The sequence below is a fragment of the Microcebus murinus genome, chromosome 9 (assembly GCF_040939455.1).
Source record: "Microcebus murinus isolate Inina chromosome 9, M.murinus_Inina_mat1.0, whole genome shotgun sequence".
Lineage (NCBI taxonomy): Eukaryota > Metazoa > Chordata > Mammalia > Primates > Cheirogaleidae > Microcebus > Microcebus murinus.
The window spans coordinates 7,858,390-7,876,510 of NC_134112.1; the positions used below are offsets into that span (position 1 = coordinate 7,858,390).

Consider the following 18,121-nt stretch of genomic DNA (forward strand, 5'->3'; position numbering starts at 1 on the left):
TTTCTCCCTGGCTGGCATAAAGGTATTTGTAAGGAATAAAAGGTCACAGTATCTTTCCTTGGCCCACAGACTGTGGCCAATTCATTTGGTCAACAAATATTAATTGAGGGTCCATGGTCCACTGTCTGCCAGGCACTGGGCAGGGCCCTGGGAGGACAAAGGGGAAAGAGCCTGCTGCCCTGCATCTAGGAAATGGCAGTATAGCACAGGAGAGAAGGCATGGGGACAAATAACTGCAGTATGGGAGAGAGAAAGTGTGTGCCAGCTGTGGCATTAGAAGAGAGGATGTGTTTGTCAGATATCTGAGGGCCTCCTCCTGTCTGAGTGTGAGGCTGGGGTTGAGGGAAATGGGGCCTGAGTCCAACCATTGGCTGTGTGGGCTCATTCTTGCATCTCACCATGCTCTGTGTAGAACGGGCGCAATTATGGTAATGAGGCAGAACACCCTTCTAATGTCATGAACTTCGTGATTAGTAGCCTCTTTACCCTTCTTTGCAGGGCGTTGAATGCATGACCTCTGCTATCAAAAACTATGTAACCTCTTTTGAAGGAACCAGACACAATCATATAAACAAGTACATAATAACAGTGCCTTCAGTGTACATAGACCCTTATATACCTAGCGTAGTCTGTTAGAGAGAGTGGTGCTTCTCAGTCTTGGCTGCAGATTAAAATCATCTGAGGATGTTTGAAAACATTCCAGTGTTCTGGAATCTACCTTCAGGTAATCTGATTTAATTGGTTTGGGGTGGAGCCTAGGCCAGTGGTTTAGAAATAAAAACTGCCCACGTGATTCCTCAGGACTGATATATGCCATAGCATTTGGTCATTTATTTATTTTTTTTTTTTTGAGACAGAGTCTCGCTTTCTTGCCTAGGCTAGAGTGAGTGCCGTGGCGTCAGCCTAGCTCACAGCAACCTCAAACTCCTGGGCTCAAGCGATCCTGCTGCCTCAGCCTCCCGAGTAGCTGGGACTACAGGCAAGAGCCACCATGCCCGGCTGATATTTATATTATATATATTAGTTGGCCAATTAATTTCTTTCTATTTTTATGGTAGAGACGGGGTCTCGCTCAGGCTGGTTTTGAACTCCTGACCTTGAGCAATCCACCCGCCTCGGCCTCCCAGAGTGCTAGGATTACAGGCGTGAGCCACCGCGCCCGGCCGCATTTGGTCATTTATAATAGCTCTGTTAAGAGACAGGAGGGAAGGGTATTCTTTTCATTTAAGAGAGGTTGTGACTTGCCTGGGGCCACAGAGCTTGTACTGCAGGTGACAGAACCTATGTGAAGGCTTCTGCGTGTTTCAGTACACTGTCCTTCATTTGGCAGTCTAGACCAGATCAACAGAAAGACAAGGAGATAGTTGATTAAATGACAAGACTGTGATAGGACTGCTGAGGAACCTGAAGTGGTCAGGAAGGACTTGGGGGAGGGTGGGACTAGAAATGATCACAGTAGAAAACTTCTAGTTACCAGAATTCCAGACAGCTTGAATTCAGGGCAAAGATGGGGATTGTCCTGCAGCATGCTTTAACGTTGGAAGGCAGGTGGGAGTGCGACCTCTGCCAGTCTCAGTTCATTGGTAGTGGCTCTTGGAATTCTCCACTGAGAAGGAGTCTAAGGCCAACTGGGAACAAGAGCCATGATTGATTAGTTATGTCTGCCATGGGTGAAGCAGTAAGGAGCTGCGGTCTGGGCATTTTCCCCTTGAAATAGGGGGTTATCCGATCTCAGGTGAGAGTTTTCTTTGTTGAAAATCACAATTCCAGATGTTCACTCAAAACCCTGTATTCCTTTGTTTTGTAGGATCCCAAGAGAACATTTTAACTGACACTCAGTTTATTGTTTTTAACACTAAAGACACATTTTCAAAATGTGTTAGAAAACTTGTTAAATTATGCCCTTAAACGTGTGCAGTCCTCACAGTTTTGGCAGTTCTAAGTGCTTTGCATTTATACATGCATTTTAGAATCAGTTTGCCAATTTTTATAGAACAAAAATCCTGCTGGGATTTTGATTGAGGTGGGCAGATTGCTTGAGATCAGGAGTTCTTGCCTGAGCAAGAGTGAGACCCTGTTTCTATTATAAATAGAAAGAAATTAATTGGCCAACTAATATATATAGAAAAAATTAGCCGGGCATGGTGGCGCATGCCTGTAGTCCCAGCTACTCGGGAGGCTGAGGCAGAAGGATTGCTTGAGCCCAGGAGTTTGAGGTTGCTGTGAGCTAGGCTGATGCCATGGCACTCACTCTAGCCTGGGCAACAAAGTGAGACTCTGTCTCAAAAAAAAAAAAAAAGAGCGAGAGCGAGAGCGAGAGAGAGAGAGCGCGAGCGAGAGAGAGAAAGAGAGAGAGAGAGAGAAAGAGAGATTGTGTTGAATCTATAGGTTACTTGGGAAGATTTGCATCTTAATTATATTGAATCTTCCAACCTATGAACATGATGTAGCTCTCTAATAGTTTAGATCTTCTTTAATTTCTTTCAGCAGTGTTCTAGTTTTTACTTTATAGGTCTTTCACATCTCTTGTCAGATTTATCCTTAAGTATTTCATATTTTAATGCTATTATACATAGTAATGTTTTTTAATTTCAATTTCTGAATATTTGTTGCTAGCTAGTATATAGAAACACAATGAGTTTGTGTATTGATCTTGTATCCTTCAATATTGCTAAACTCACTTATTAGTTCTAGAAGCTTTCTGTAGATTTCATCAGATTTTTCTACATAGGCAATTATGTCCTCAGGATGAGACAGTTATACTTTCTCCTTTCTAAACCGGATGCTTGTTATGTCTTTTTCTTGCCTGATTGCACTGGTTAGTGCCTCTAACAATGTTAATTGTTAGAAGTGTTGATTGCAGGCACGTTTGCCTTGTTGTAGAACTTGAAAGCATCCTGTCTTTCATCATTAAGTATGTTATATGCTGTAAGTTTTATGTAGATATATTTTATCCAGTTGAGGAAGTCACTTTCTGTTCCTACTTACCTGAGAGTTTTTATCAGAAAATGAATGTTGGTAAAAAAGAATAACAAAAAAAAAAAAAAAAAAAAAAAAAGAAAATGAATGTTGGATTTTTGTCAGTAGTTTTTATGCATCAACTGCATACAGTTTTCTTTTTTAGTTTATTGATTGATTTTTGAATGTTAAACTGACCTTGCATTCCTGGAATAAACTTGGTTTGTCATGATATATTATTTAGAAATGTATTATTTAGTTCCCAAATATTTGGAGATTTTCCAGAGATCTCTCTGTTTCTGTTTTCTAGTTTAATCCCATTGTGGCCAGAGAACATTTTTAGTATGACTTGGATATGCTAGTTATTTAGATTTATTTTATGTTCTAGAATATGGTCTACCATGGTGAACACTTGAAAATAATGTGTATTCTGTTGCTATTGGGTTAAATGTTCTATAAAAGGACATGACTTCAGTTATATGAAGTTATTTGGTAATGCTGTTCAAATCTTCTGTATTCTTGTTTATTTTCTGACTACTTATTTTATTGATTATTGAGAGAGTATATTAACTTTTCAGGGCTGCAATAACAAAATACCACAGACAGGGTGACTCAAAAAATAGAAATTCATTGTTTTAGGCTAGAAGTCCAAGATTAAGGTGTTGGCAGGGTTGGTTTCTTTTGAGGCCTCTCTCCTTGGCTTGCAGACAGCTTTTTCTCCCTGGTCCCCACATGGTCTTTCCTCTGTGTGCATGTATCCCTGGTATCTTCCTTTCCTCAGAAATACACCAGTCATATTGAACTGGGGCCCCACCCTTAGGTTACCTCTTTAAAGGCCTTGTTTTCAAACAAATTAAGTCATGTTGGAGGTTAGGGCTTCAGCATATGAATTGTGGGGGAGGGGACAATGTAGTCCATAGCAAGGAGGAATGCCATTTCTGACTGTATTTATTCATTTATTTTTTGAGTCAGAGTCTCAGTCTGTTGCCCATGCTAGAGTGCCGTGGCGTCAGCCTAGCTCACAGCAACCTCAAACTCCTGGGCTCAAGCAATCCTACTGCCTCAGCCACCCGAGTAGCTGCGACTACAGGCATGCGTCACCATACCTGGCTAATTTTTTCTATGTATTTTTAGTTGGCCAATTAATTTCTCTCTATTTCTAGTGGAGGCGGGGTCTCGCTCTTGCCCAGGCTGGTTTCAAACTCCTGACCTTGAGCGATTCTCCTGCCTTGGCCTCCCAGAGTGCTAGGATTACAGGTGTGAGCACATGCCCAGCCTCATTTCTGACTGTATTTATACATTGGTCTATTTCTCTTTGCATTTCTAGCAGTGTTTGCTTCATGTATTTTGAAGTTTTGTTATTGTTTAAATATGTAGGATTCTTATGGCCTTTTGATGAATTAATACTTTTATTACTATAAAATGGTGTTCTGTATTCTTGGTAATGTTCTTTGCTCTGCAGCTGACTTTATCTCCAACTTTTCTTTGATTAAAGTCAACATGGCATTTGGCATTTTTTTTCTAGGCTCTGTCTTTTTTTTTATCTGATAATCTTTGACTTTTCATTGAAGTATTTGGATTATTCACATGAATGTGATTATTAATATGGTTAAGATTTGACTCTCTTGTCTTGTTACTGTGTTCTGTTTCTCCTGCCTTTTCTTTTTTCTTCTTTTCCTCCTTTTCCTTTTCTTTTGTCACTCTTAGACTAATTGAATGTTTTTTATGATTTCATTTTATCTCCTTTGTTGGCCTATTACCTGTAATTCATTATTTTAGTGGTTATTTTAGGGCTTATAGTATACTTCTCTAACTTATCACAATCTACCTTCAAGTGATATATCACTTCGTGAGAGCCTTGTAATAGTATATTTCTTTTTCTCCTTTCTTGAGATTTGTGCTATTTTATCATACATTTGACATATGTTAGATGTCACATTACATTATTTTTTGTATAAGCAATTAATTATTATCTTTTAGTGAGCTTTAAATAATCAGAAAAAAATCTTAGGTATTTATCTATGCGAGTGCCATTTCTGGAGCTCTTTAGTCTTTGGCATAAAGCCGGGTTCCCATCTACCATTGCCCTTTGCTCAGGGACTATCTTTAATACGTTGTACTTGTCAGCTGGCGATGAACCTTTTTAGCTTTCAGCTTTTGTATATCTTAAGAAGTTTTTGATTCACTTTTAGTTTTTGAAAAATATTTTTGCTGAGCACAGAATTCTAGAGGGACAAGTTTTCTTTCAGTATTTTGTATTATTCCTGGCTTCTCACCTTTTTTTTAAATAAGAAATCTGCTGTTATCCTAATGGTTAGACCCTGCATGCAATGTGTCTTTTTCTCCCCTCTTGCTGTTTTTAAGATTTCCTTTTTATAACTGGGTTTGAGAAATTTGATTATCACATGCCTTGGTTAGTTTCTGCCACATTTCTTGTGCTAGGGATTTGTTGAATTTCTTGAATCTGTGGGTTTATAATTTTCCTCTTGTTTTGGAAAAGTTGAAGACATTATTTCTTCAAATACGCTCCCTTCTCTGCCCTTACTCTCCTCCAAGGACTCCAGTTGTACATGTGTTATGTTATTTGAAGTTCTTCGGTGGCTTACTAATACTTGCTTGTTTATTTAGGTTGTCTCATCCTGTGCTTTATTTTGGGAAGTTTGTATTATGATTTCTCTTAAGTTCATTCATGTATTCTGCAGTATCTAGTCTGCCAGAAATCCCATCTAGTGTATTTTTCCCTGCGTATTTTTACATTTCCTTCTATGTTTTTTTTTTGAGACAGTGTCTCCCTCTGTTGCCCAGGCTAGAGTGCCGTGGCATCAGCCTAGCTCGCAACAACTTCAAACTCCTGGGCTCAAGCCATCCTTCTGCCTCAGCCTCCTGAGTAGCTGGAACTACAGGCATGCGCCACCATGCCCGGCTAATTTTTTCTATATATTTTTAGTTGGCCAGTTAATTTGTTTCTATTTTTAGTGGAGATGTGGTCTCACTCTTGCTTAGGCTGGTTTTGAACTCCTGACCTTGAGAGATCCCTCTGCCTTGGCCTCCCAGAGTGCTAGGATTACTGGCGTGAGTCACCACACCGGGCCCCTTCACTTGGGTTTTTCACTTGGATCTTTTTATATCTTTCAGGTTTCTACTTAACTTTTTTGAACATATGGGATACAGTTATTAATATAATACTAAATCTCAGTATCCTTGTCTGTTAATTCTGACATCTCTGTCAGTTTTGGGTCAGTTTCAATTGATTTATTATCCTCTTTATATGTTGTGTTTCCCCGTCTTTTTGAGTGCCTGATACTTGTTGACTGGATCCCAGACATTGTAAATTTTGCCTTATTAGATGCTGGATATTTTTATACTCCTTCAGGTGTTCTTGACCTTTGTTCTGGTTGCAGTTAAATTACTTGGAAACAGTTTGATCCTTTTGGTTAGTGCTCTTCAGGTAGAGTGAGTAGAATGGGGCAGTGTTAAGTCTAGAGGCTAATTATCCCCCCCCTAGTAAGGCGAGATCCTTCTGTATTTTCTATGAAATACTCTGTGAATTTTGAGGTTTCCTGATCCGGCTGTGGGAATAGGCACTATTCCCAGCTCTCTGTGGGCATTGGGCACTGTTTCCTCTAATCTTGTCTGGTGATTCTTTCCCCAGCCTTGGGTAGTGTACACACACACACACACACACACCCCTAGCCTTGGGTAGTCTATACACATGTGTGTGCGTGCATACATGCTTTTCAATACTCAGCTGAATGCTTGCCAGGGACCGTCTGCAGGCAGATCTAGTAGTTCCATGCAGCTCTCTCTTCTGTGGCACTCTGTCCAGCAGACTTTTGCTGCCTTCTTCCTGGACTCTTATCTCCTTCTCCTTAATCCGGGCAGTACACTGGGCTCAGCCTGGGTTTCCTTCTCCTCCGCAGCCTGGACACTCATTCAGTGCAGTAATCTGAGGGCAGTTGTAGTGTTCACCTCATTTTTTCTTGTCTCTGAGGGAGGTATCACTACTCTTCATTTCCTGATGTTGTAGTGTCTTAAAAACTGTTGTTTTGTATATTTTGTGCAATTTTTTATTGTTATTGCAGGTGTGAGGATAAATCCAGTCCCTGATACTACATCTGGATCAAAAGCAGAAGTTCCTATAGATATTTTTTAAACAATAAAAATGTGATCACATTGCTTGACATTGTTTCACCAGATCTTTACCAACATTTTTCTAGGATTGTCTCTTGATTAACATATACATTTTTACCTTGTATGTCTTTAGACAGCAAAATGTAAAAACCTTAAGCACGTAGCTTAATGACTTTAAACATGTGCATGACTGTGTAACCACCACCCAGAGCGTGAAGTAGAGCACTCCCTCCACCCAGGGAGGATCCTCACACTCCCGCAGTCACTACCCCTACCCCTAGAGGTGACCATCATGACTTCTCTTCACATAGACCAGTTTGCCTGCTCGTGAATGTCCTATAGATAGAATCATTGCGTACTGTTGCGTCTTTCAGTCAGTGTCACTAATGCTTTTGATCTTCATCCACGTTGTTAGGTGTGTTAGTTGTGTGCTTGTGTATTCCTGAACAGTATTCCATTGCACGAATATACCATTTTTGTCCATTCTCTTTATGATGGACATTTGGGCTGTTTCCTATTTTGGGCACTTTTAAGTAAGGCTGCTATGGCTGCTATGACCATTCTTGCACAAGTCTTTTCTTTAGATAGGCTTTTTTTTTTTTTAGTGTATGCAGGAGTGGAATTACTGAGTCATAAGTTAGGTGTATATCTAAGTTTATAAGAAATTGTCAAACCTTTTTCCTAGTTGATCATTTGTTCTGCATTCTTGATACCGTTTCATCTTCTCAGCTCAGTAAATTTTAGTTATTCTGATGAGTGAGTAATGGCCTCCGTGAAGCCATGTGGCTATGAGGTCCCGATAGAATACACTGTTACATATCAGCAATTAGGTGTCATGATTGGTATTTTATTTCTGAAAGCAAAGTTAATTCTTGCAAGGTTATCATACATATCTGTGAGCCTTGACTCGGCAAACGTGAATATGGTGGAGGAGTGGTTCATTTCTTCCTAGTGCTAATGCTCGTAACTGCGTTTAAGGAGGAGCCACATGTGTATCAGGGCTGTTTCTTCTTCTGCAGATGAGTTCAGAGAGGCTCAGGAGCTTAGCGGTGATTCTAGGACATCTTTGAACCAGGAAAACCCAACATAATGGTTCTGTTTGTTAATCATTTCATCTAGAGGAGAAAGCATTAAGACTCTGGAAGTGTATCTGGATTATTTTGTCATGGAAGTAAGTGGTTGTACACCTCTAGTCTGAAAGGGAGTAACTGTCACATAGTGTTGATTGAGGTGGTGCTCCGGGGCACTCGTGGTGGGGATTTGCAAAGTTGGGCGAGAGTGAACTTCCACCTGGGACTCTGGGTTCAAGAATGCTGACCGGGTATCTGTGGCTCGCTGTGGGAATTTTGATGTAGGGTGGTTTCTTGTTCTCTGTTTGCTTGGTAAAGTTCCTGTTTTAATTCTTTACAAACTTCACTAGATTTATCATTTCCTAAAAAGGAAAAAAAAAAAAAAGAAACAAACTATAAATTGAAGTCTTGACAGTTTCTTCCTTTACTTTTTCAGCTGGAAGAATTAACCGCGAGTCTGCACAATTTTAAGAAAAAGGCCTTTAAAAAATCCAAAGTCTGTGGAGTTTGCAAGCAAATTATTGATGGTCAAGGTATTTCTTGCCGAGGTAAGTCCATGTCTGTGATTCTTTTATTGATTAAACCAAAGCAAAACAAACAAAAAACAAAACGAAAACATGTTTTTTGAAGTTTCTAGAAGTTAAATCATGGAATTTCCCTTCTTAGCCTGTGTCCACCACCCACCCCACAACTGACTGTGTGTTCTCGGGGCCGTTTTTCCAGAAAGAGCAAAGCTCCTCAGATGGGAAAGGAGGCAGCAATTAGTAATTCACTGTTTATCCTCTGGTCTGTTCTATAGTGTCAGTAACTCTGTTTATTCAGTTTGACTTTCAGATCTCACCAAAGTTTGCAATGAATTTTTTTCTGTTCTTTAGAATTTGGGTTCGTTTTGGTATGACCCCTTTCAGATCCTGTCAGTAAACAAAGCTACCAGCTTGGCTACCTGATGCTCAGACATCAGCTCATTAATGGAACTTGGCTAATTCTTTTGTGATTGCATGTTAGTAAATCTGCATAATGGACATGTAACTGTGACATGTCCAAGGGACATCTCGTGTCCCTTGAGTGTGGGCCAGGGGTACATCCCACAGTGGGGGCCGCTGGCATCGATTCCTCTGTGGGGTTTGGGATTTGCTCTGTGGAGAATTTGCAGGGTTTTGGCCAGTGTGGCATTGGGACCTCCCCTTGGCCCTTTCTTCCCTGCAGATTAGCTGGCAGGTGGTTCCTGGTGGCTGATGTGGCGAGGGCGGCTGTGGTGGAAAGATGAGCAGTAGTCAAACTTTTAAGGGTCTCTTGGGAATCTACCCGAGTTAAAGGGCCAGAGATCCACTGGAGGCTGGTGGAGGGCTGGGATGCCCCTCCTCTGACAGGGCCCCTTCCCTGCGGCAGTCAGTGCCTTAGAATTTGCTCGGTGGGTGGTTGGCACGTCACCCACTGCTGCCTCTCCTTCCCCGCACCGCTTCCCGGTGACTGCCTACCCAGGCCTGCCAGACTCTGCCTCCCTACCTGCCAGGCCTTCCCCTGCCTCCCAGAGCGCTCCGCCTCTCCACCTTCTGCCTGACACAGCCCATGTGGCAGGGCCGAGGCGCCCCTTCCCCACCCTAGACAGCGCGGGCTCAGCTGTGGGCGGCTGAGAAGGCACTGTGGGGTGCGTCTTCGACACCGGTCAGGCCCCTTCCTCCGGCCCCAGCGGCCTCACAGGCACGCTACTCTGCCGCGCCCCTCCTGTGGAAGAGCCAGCTCTTGGCCAGAGTCACCCCTGTGTCCCCCGAGTGTGAGTGTCGGGCCTGATGACCAGGGGCGGCCGACTCTGAGGCTGACGTCCCTCCCCTGTGGTGCTGTGTGAGCACACCAGGGCGGGCAGCCCACCCTGCGTGGCGCACGCGTGTGTGGGGCACCAGGCTGAGAGCAGGCTGAGAGGCAGCCACGCTGTTACCTCCCCTAGGCCTAAAAGGAAGAGGGAGGGAGCCGGGGAACGGGGGTCTTGAGGGGAGCAGGGGCCTCTGCGTGGCCAGCAGAGGTGACCTTGGGAGGAGAGCACCCTCACCACCCTCTGCGACCGCGGCTCCTGCTGGGGCTCCCCCGTGGTGCTGGGGCTCCCCCGTGGTGCTGGGGCTCGCCCGTGGTGCTGGGGCTCCCCAGTGGCTGAGAGCAGCCGGATGCAGGGGCCGGGGAGCTGCTGAGGAAGTCATTAGACCCTCCTCAGGGCAGAGGATGGGCTCCGCAATCTGCTCTGAGTAAATTGCTGAGACGCGGTGTGATCTGAAACTTCTTAAGCCCGAGTTTTCGAACAGGCTGCACTGGGTGACAGCCCCGTCACCTATGAGAACGGTGCCTGTCACCAGGCCGCCCTGTGCACAGTTGTCCGGTTCAGGAGGGCTGTGTCAGCCACGGCCTTTCTGTTTGCCTGCTCGCTGTGGCCTGCAGACACGAGGTGGTGACAAGTAGCACTGTGCCGGTGGACTGATGTCTTCCTCCTTCAGGCTTGTCCCTCAGGACAGCAGCCCTCTGTGTCCCACCCCCCAGGGTCTGGCAGGGGCCCGGCACCCCTCTAGGAGACAGCAGGGATGAGGGGCCCAGGAAGTCTCTCCACATTTGAGCCCCATTCTCATAGCAGTGCTCACATTTTGGCCCCCACATATGACTCCCACGTGTGGAAAGACGGGAAAGGAAAGCGGCGGTTGGATTTGGAGCCGTGGAGCCGGCGCAGCAGGGAGCCTGGGAACCAGAGCTGGTGGGCCGGGAGCTGATCTGAGAGCCCTGGTCCTGTGCCGGCCGGGCCTCTGGCTGGCGTGGGGAGAGCTGCCGTGGAGCCGCGTGGCACTGGCAGGGCACCGGAGGCCTGTTCTTGGCTTCCTCGCCCTGCAACGACTTCTGGGGCAAAGGCACACGTCCCAGGGTTCCCTGTGAGCTGACACCTGCCTCTTACGTGCTGTGCGGGGACAGGTCTGTTTAGGAGCAAAGGCGTGGCCAGGCAGAGCTGGGCTGCAGTCCTGGCCCTGACCCTGAAGTGGCAAAGTCTCCTCCTACTTCAAGTCTGGAACGTGGTAGGATGACTTTACCTGGAGGCTGTTGCGAGGGCTGGAAGAGACTGGTGTAGACCACAGAGCCAGCTTTGCGGCACTTAGCTTGGTTGCTGGTGTTCGGGATTGTTTCCCCTGAATGCCCCCAAAGGAAATTGCCTTGGTGGTTTCATGCGGCTGGCACCACGAGTCTTGGGCTGGCCTCCGTACCGCAGGTGGCCTAGCTGCAAAGCGGTGGAGGGCTCTTTGCATTTCCCAAGACGTGCAGCAGTGGTTTGGGTTACACTGTACTGATTATCCTCGAAGAGCAAGTTTTCCTTCTCTTCTTTGCACAAATGAGGTCTGAGTTTCCTCAGGAGATCAGACATCCTTTTCAGTATCTCTGTATTTTGCTTTTACCACCTAAAAGTAGCGGTTATCATTTTCAAAGTAAATGGAATCAATGACACAGAACAGCTTGGAGAAAACAGCGCCCCAGCGTCCGGGCCAGTCCCCCTCCTCAGTCGGGAGGCTGCTCATAGTCTTGACACCTCCCCCGGGTTAGGGCTTTGTCTCCCTCCTCCCTCCTGCAGTGTACAGACTCGCAGAGGCTGGAGAGGGCCCCGGATGGATCCTCCAGTTCCGAACACACTGTTTTGTGGCATTTTTAATATGTATGTGAAATATTAGGGAGTGTTGAGAGGATGTGTCAGAATGGTGTGGCTGTGTAGGTGGTTTTGTGTGCCTGAATATGTGTGTGTGCTTGCATGTGACTGCATGTGAGTGTGCACGTGCTACATGCATTTCTATGTATGTGCATGTGAGTATGTTATGGGTACATGTATGCATGGTTGCATGAGTGCAGTGCATGTATGCACGATTGTGTTCATGAGAGTGCATGTATGTGATTGTGTGAGTGCATGTGTGTGCATGTGTGTTACATGGATGTATTTGCCTGAGCACACAGATGTTTGCTGTTGTGAGGGTATATATGAGAACATCCTTCCTGTGCAGGATACTTCATAGAGGTTAGCTGCTCTACAATGCCCATTATCTTATCTTAAGAAAGATGGGCTGGGCACAGTGGCTCACCCCTGTAATCCTGGCACTCTGGGAGGCAGACAAGGAGGATCGCTTGAGGTCAGGAGTTCAAGACCAGCCTGAGCAAGAGTGAGACCCCGTCTCTACTAAAAATAGAAAAAATTAGCTGGGCTTTGTGGTGTGCACCTGTAGTCCCAGCCGCTTGGGAGGCTGAGGCGGGAGGATCGCTTGAGCCCAGGAGTTGGAAGTTGCAGTGAGCTATGATGATGCCACTGTACTCTAGCCTGGGCAACAGAGCAAGACTCTGTCTCAAAGAGAGAGAGAAAGGGGGAGAGAGAGAGAGAGTGTGTGTTTATGGGAGCTGCTTTTCCTACTGACAGAGAGGAGGGAATAGACAGTTCACTCTGCACCAGTGCTCAACAGGCTCATCTTTCTGTGTGTCATCTCGTTGTTAAGGAAGATGCAGGGCCCAGTAGGACAGCTCCAAGGCCCATCCATGTGTGTCAGCAAGTAGTAATTAGGTTAATAAATAATAACTACTGTTTTTTTTAAGTGTTCAGGAGTATATGTTCCAACAGTCTTTGAGATGTGATGACCTTTTTCATTATGTCTTTAATTATGTTAGTATATGTGCTAGAGCCCGTGCAGGTGTTCCGCGTGGGCCTGAGCCTGCCTCTGCTGGGGACGATGCCGCCTGTGACAGGAGACATCATGGCGCAGGCGGAGTGGGCTGAGATAAGCCCCCTCATTAGAGCTCTGGGGACGGGAAGATCCAGGAGGCAGTGAGGCTGGCCATGCAGGCCTAGAGAGTGCGGGTGGAACAGACTTCCTGTGCAGACTCGTGGCGCAGAGGCAGGCAGCTCTGAAATGCGTTAGGAAGGCGAGAGGGCCCTGGCTGTGCACGGACAGGGAGGGGAGCATCATACTGCAGGAGCCGTTGGACTGTCAAAGGGTGCCGAGGCCCAGAGGCTTTAGTTTTCTGACTTCACGCAAGCGGCAAAGCTAAGTTCCTGCTTTCCTGCAAGGAAGCAGAGGGGTCTGCTTCCACCCACCAGCTCTGCCTCAGAGGGGCAGGTATTCCATACCTGTTGATACCCGGGACCCAGATCTGCTGCTCCTAACAGAGACAGTGTGACCAGGACAGCTCCCAGCCAAGCTCAGCCCCAGCCCTGCATGCTGCTCTGCACTTGCTGGCCGCCTCCCTGCAGGCTGGACCCCCACCACCATTGCCCGACCTGGGGCCTCCCATTTCTCCTTCCTAACCCTGCTTCCCTGGAGTGGAGCCTTTGCCCACCCAGGCTGGGACGTCATTTGGTCCCCGCTCCTGTTTGCACACTCTCTCCTCTCCTGCGTGTGCTGGGAGAGCAGCTCTGGGAAACTGAGCCAGCTAGCAGGAGGAATCTGCACCTGCGTCCTTCACAGTGGCCCTTTTGAGGCTGGCCCTCCCGTGTGATCTACCCTGACTCCCCAGGGACTGCGAGTGGCCAGCCCCACAGGGCTCCCTGTCCGCCGTGTGCTGGACTGCGCCTCCCCAGCCAGCTCCCCTTGCCCTGCGGGTTTCAGCTCAGGCACCAGGTCCTCAGGAAGGTGCCTCCCTGCCCCACCCACCTGCGTCTCCCAGCACTGCCCTTTCCCCTCCAGAGCTGTCGGCAGCTAGTGAGGAGGTGGCTGTCTGGGCATTTGCTGGAGGGACAGAGGTCTCGCCCCCAGCCGGAACCCAGGAGGCCTGAGGGACAGGCTCCGCCCTGTCGGCTTGGTGGCCCTGGCACAGGCAGGTGCCCGTCCTCACGTGTACTGCTTGCTTGTCTGATAGCCCTTTGACTCACCAGCACTTTTACCACGTGAGTGCGACTACTACGACGTTCGTGGTGACCAAGGCCCTGAAGGGCGCAGGGTCCGGCAGGCAGGAGGAGTAAGGGAGCAGGAGCCAGTGTGAGAGTCCACGGCAGAGGTGTGTGCAGGTGCCCGGTGAGCACAAGGGGGTACCATCAATTCTGGGGAGGTCGGTGGGATGGACACGTGGGCGTTGTCAGGCGCTCGCTGTGTTTGCTCGTTTGTTCACGGGTCTGCCTGCTCCCCCAGGCCGACTGCCCTCGTGGCTCCTGTGCTGCGGTCTGGCCTCTCGGGTATCCCGGGTCTCAGTAAAAGGCCCGAGCCCAGGGGGTGTCTGGGGCTGTACGTCTGTGAAAATCCACACGCATTTGCGCCGATGAGCGCCTGGCTTGTCGGCCTGTTCTCCTCTGGCAAATCCCTGGGAAGTGGCTCCAGATGTCACGTCCAAACTTCTTTCCAGGACAGGTAGAGGTGGTGCGTCCCCCACCCTGACTCCTGCCGGGCACCGAGCTCAGCCCTCCAGTCAGTCTGCCCCATCCCGAGAGGTGGCGGTATGACAGAATCTTCCAGAAGCTCAGGAAGGAGGAGGAGCACCCAGGCCAAATTCCATGTGCATATTTTCTGGCCGATGGCGGTTATCTGATGGAAAACAGCCTCCCGTTCTCCGAATTCTGCTCCCCTGTACCAAAACGCCACCCTCCTCAGCCGCCGCTGCACATACCGTAGGCGTGGATCTTGACTGAAATCCTTCCTGTTTTCTGACTCTGTGGCTGGAAAGAAGGCCTGGACCCCTCCCAGACGTTTCTCAGAGGTCTGGGTTGTCAGGGTTGAGGTTTCCGTGTGCCACGGACGTCTGGGCTGTGCAGTTGATTTTGCCGGCAGAGTCTGATTTTATAACTTACTGAGTGGGGGAGCCAAGATGATAAGCCCAAGTTTTTGTTTTGCGCTAAACTGTGATCTGGAATTTTTTTTTAAATTGTGGGATTGTTGTTTTCCACAGTTTGATTTAGCTGGATGCAATGTTGCTCTCTGAGTGTTCGTGGTCTGCTTGGGCCACTGCCGGGGACAGACCAGGTGGCAGCCCAGGAAGGGGCAGCGCTGTGCTTCACTGGATGCACGTGGGGACCCTCAGCCGTGGGCGTCGGCCGGCCTGACTGCTGCCAAGGAAGTCGAGGAGCCCTGCTCTGGGAGGTGGGGTCGAGGCCTGGCCTCCCTGGGACTCACCAGGCTAAGAGTAGACGGGCAGGCTTCCTCGTCATCCTCACCGCTTCCTGCTGTCCCACTGTGGCCAGGGTGGGGCGCCCACCACCAGGCTGCGGGGCCAGTGAGGACGGAGAAGTCTGGGACAGTCACAGCCGCGTGGGTGGGGGACTGGAGCCCTCTTGTGGGTGCCCTCCCCGATTGTCTGGTGTTTACGTGGCCCTGGGTGGTCCCACCACCGAGCACGGTGTCTGGGAGTCTGCTCACGTACACAGAGGTTTTGGGGACTGGAAGTAGAAAAGTGCTAACAGGGTGTAGTGCATTAGACTTTGGATTTTCGTGAGGGGCTGGTACTTTCTCCTTTCTCTCCTTTCACTCTGCAGCGTTGTGTAACGACACGCCTACGGACGTCTGATGTAGATGCAAAACCTCTCCTTTGCGCCGCGTGTCGTGGGGTGGGGGTGTTCTGAGCAGGGAGCGGGTTGAAGTTGGGATGGCAGTGGCTGCGTGAGGGAAGCAGCAGGCGGGCCCAGCGGGTCAGGCCATCTGGGCTTCGTTCTCCAGACCGTGAAGCGAAGTGGGGGGGAGGCTGGCCCTGCTGACGGCGGCTAGGAGGGTGTGCGTCCAGGATGTCGAGGCATTTTGTCCACTCCGCAGTGCCGTAGAAACCTCATTCCGTGCTGCAGCTGGGCCGGTGACCTGTTTGTGAAGGTCGGAGTCACCGTTATTTATTTACTTGTTTAGTTTTGAGCAGCTCGGAGGGTAAGCCTGTGGTCTGTGTGAACAGACAGATGTGAATTCAGATCTCAACTCCGCTGCGGGCCCCACTGTGCCTCAGTTTCCTCATCTGCAGCATGAAGACGGTGACAGAAGCGTGGTGAGGGGTTGATGTGAGGGGCTCGGTCTCAGCCGCGTGGACCCTCTGATAACCACACCGACGCTACGACGACCCCTCAAGTGGCTAACAGTTATTTTCTGAGAAAAGAAAATCAGGAAGTGGGGAGGACCAGAGAGAAGGCTAAGATGGAATTTTTAGGGATAAAAACGTCGAGTGTCTTAGGGGTGTCTTATTGACGTCCTTGTCTTCTTGATGTGTAGTTCAGCGTTCTCGGGCAGATCCGCTCGCTGCGAGCTGATGATCTGTGACGAGAGTGAGAACAGTGGACAGGTGACGGCTTGGAGCCCGCTGCCTGTGTCATGGGGCAGAAGGTGGAAGGGCGGGGAGGGTGGAGAGGGCAGGGAGGGTGGCCATCCCTGCGGCCTGTGGGGGGTGGGGGGTGGGGGGCTGGGGGCCTGGGGGTGTGGGGTGTGGGGCGTGGGGGGGTGACACAGAGCTGGGGTGGGTGGCTGAAACACGAGCGTCCTGACCCTCGGCCCCTGTCCCCGAGTGCGAGTTCGACAGAGCATGGTCTGGGGACCTAGCTCCCCTCCTCGGAGGTTAGGCCGGGCACAGCCGGAGTTGGAGTGCCCACAACCTCCACTTGACCTGCCACAAAGCCTTTGCCAGAGAAGAAGTGTGTGAGTGGCGTCCGTATTTGTTGATTGGTTATTGATTGACCGATTTTGGTTAATGCCCTCAACAGCTCATGCATTGCCTTTTTGGGTGCTGGTCTACCGGAAGCTGCGTGATCTGGCTCCAGGTCACCTTCTCACCTGGTGCTGCCATTTTCCTTCTTGTCGAGTCCGGACCTCTCCTCCACTCTGGGCTCCCGCTCTGCCTCCCTGGCACTGCCTCCTGCAGCTGACGTCGCCCCGACTCTCTGCACTTCCTGGTTTCCCTTTGCTCTCACTGCAGAGGACATTCAGGATGTTTTCTTTGTTCCCAGTGGTATCCACTTCCAGATCAGTCCCTTCCCGGTTGTAGGTGCCCAGGACATGTTTATGGAATTAAGGACCGTTTCAGTCATAGGTGTTCCTGAATACCTGTGGAGTTAGTGAGGGAATGAATGGTAGAAAACGTCTGGTGTGGTGCAGTTAAACTGTTGGTTAGCTTTGCATCTTTAAAACATCTGGCTCATTGCAGAAGGTGAAGGTCCGCTGCAGGTGAGCCCCTTCCCCTTACCTTTCCCCGACGAGGTTTACCTGAAGGAGAACACTCTTGTCCTGTGGACGGGGTACACTGGCGAAGATCTGTAGTGACACCTGTTCCCTAGGTTTCCTTGGTCGACTGTGGGGCTGCAGGGCACTGCTGGCTGGTGGCCCTGGTAAGGTGAGTGTGACTTGAAGCGGGGTTGTGGAGACCGTCCAGGGTGACAGCGCAGGAGGGCTTGTGTTGTAAGATTCAGTCTTCTCGTCTTCGGGGAATGCTGGCCAGGCTCCATGGGACCACAGAATTGGCACACCCTGCCCTATTGGGAAGGAAAAAGGCCTAGGTGACTACCAGTCTAAACTGGGATAGAGCATTTGAGCGATTTTTAACATGTGCTCTGTGTGTGTGTGTCATCATGGGAAATGATCGTAGCTGTTGTTCTTGTCAGTATGCTTGGCGTGGATTGGCCTGGCTTCCCCCGTCCATGCTGGCCGACATGTAGACAGGGCATCCTCGGTGTGTGTGACTCTGCGCCCCGAGTTGGAGTTGGGGTCCTGGAGGTCACTGTGGGTGTAGACGAGGCAGGATGTGGGGACTCTGCTCCCTGAGTTGGAGTTGGGGTCCTGGTGGTCACTGTGGGTGTAGACGAGGCAGGATGTGGGGATTCTGTTCCCTGAGTTGGAGTTGGGGTCCTGGTCACTGTGGGTGTAGACGAGGCAGGATGTGGGGACGCTGCTCCCTGAGTTGGAGCTGGGGTACTGGTGGTCACTGTGGTGTAGACAAGACAGGATGCAGGGTTGCTGCTCCCTGAGTTGGAGTTGGGGTCCTGGCGGTCACTGTGGTGTAGACAAGACAGG

The 18,121-nt window shown here is 48.9% G+C and overlaps 1 protein-coding gene across 2 annotated transcripts in view; it reads left to right on the forward strand.

Annotated features, from left to right (window-relative positions):
• The window catches only part of TNS3 (tensin 3), a 268,396-nt gene that overhangs the window by 39,482 nt on the left and 210,793 nt on the right, over nucleotides 1-18,121 (forward strand). For both annotated transcript variants that reach the window (XM_020289931.2, XM_020289928.2), the window contains exon 2: nucleotides 8,596-8,707. Coding sequence is in view for 1 of the 2 variants with exons in the window: in XM_020289928.2 (XP_020145517.2) it covers nucleotides 8,596-8,707 (112 nt within the window). In the remaining variant the exon portion in view is untranslated. The remainder of the gene's footprint in view (nucleotides 1-8,595; nucleotides 8,708-18,121) is intronic.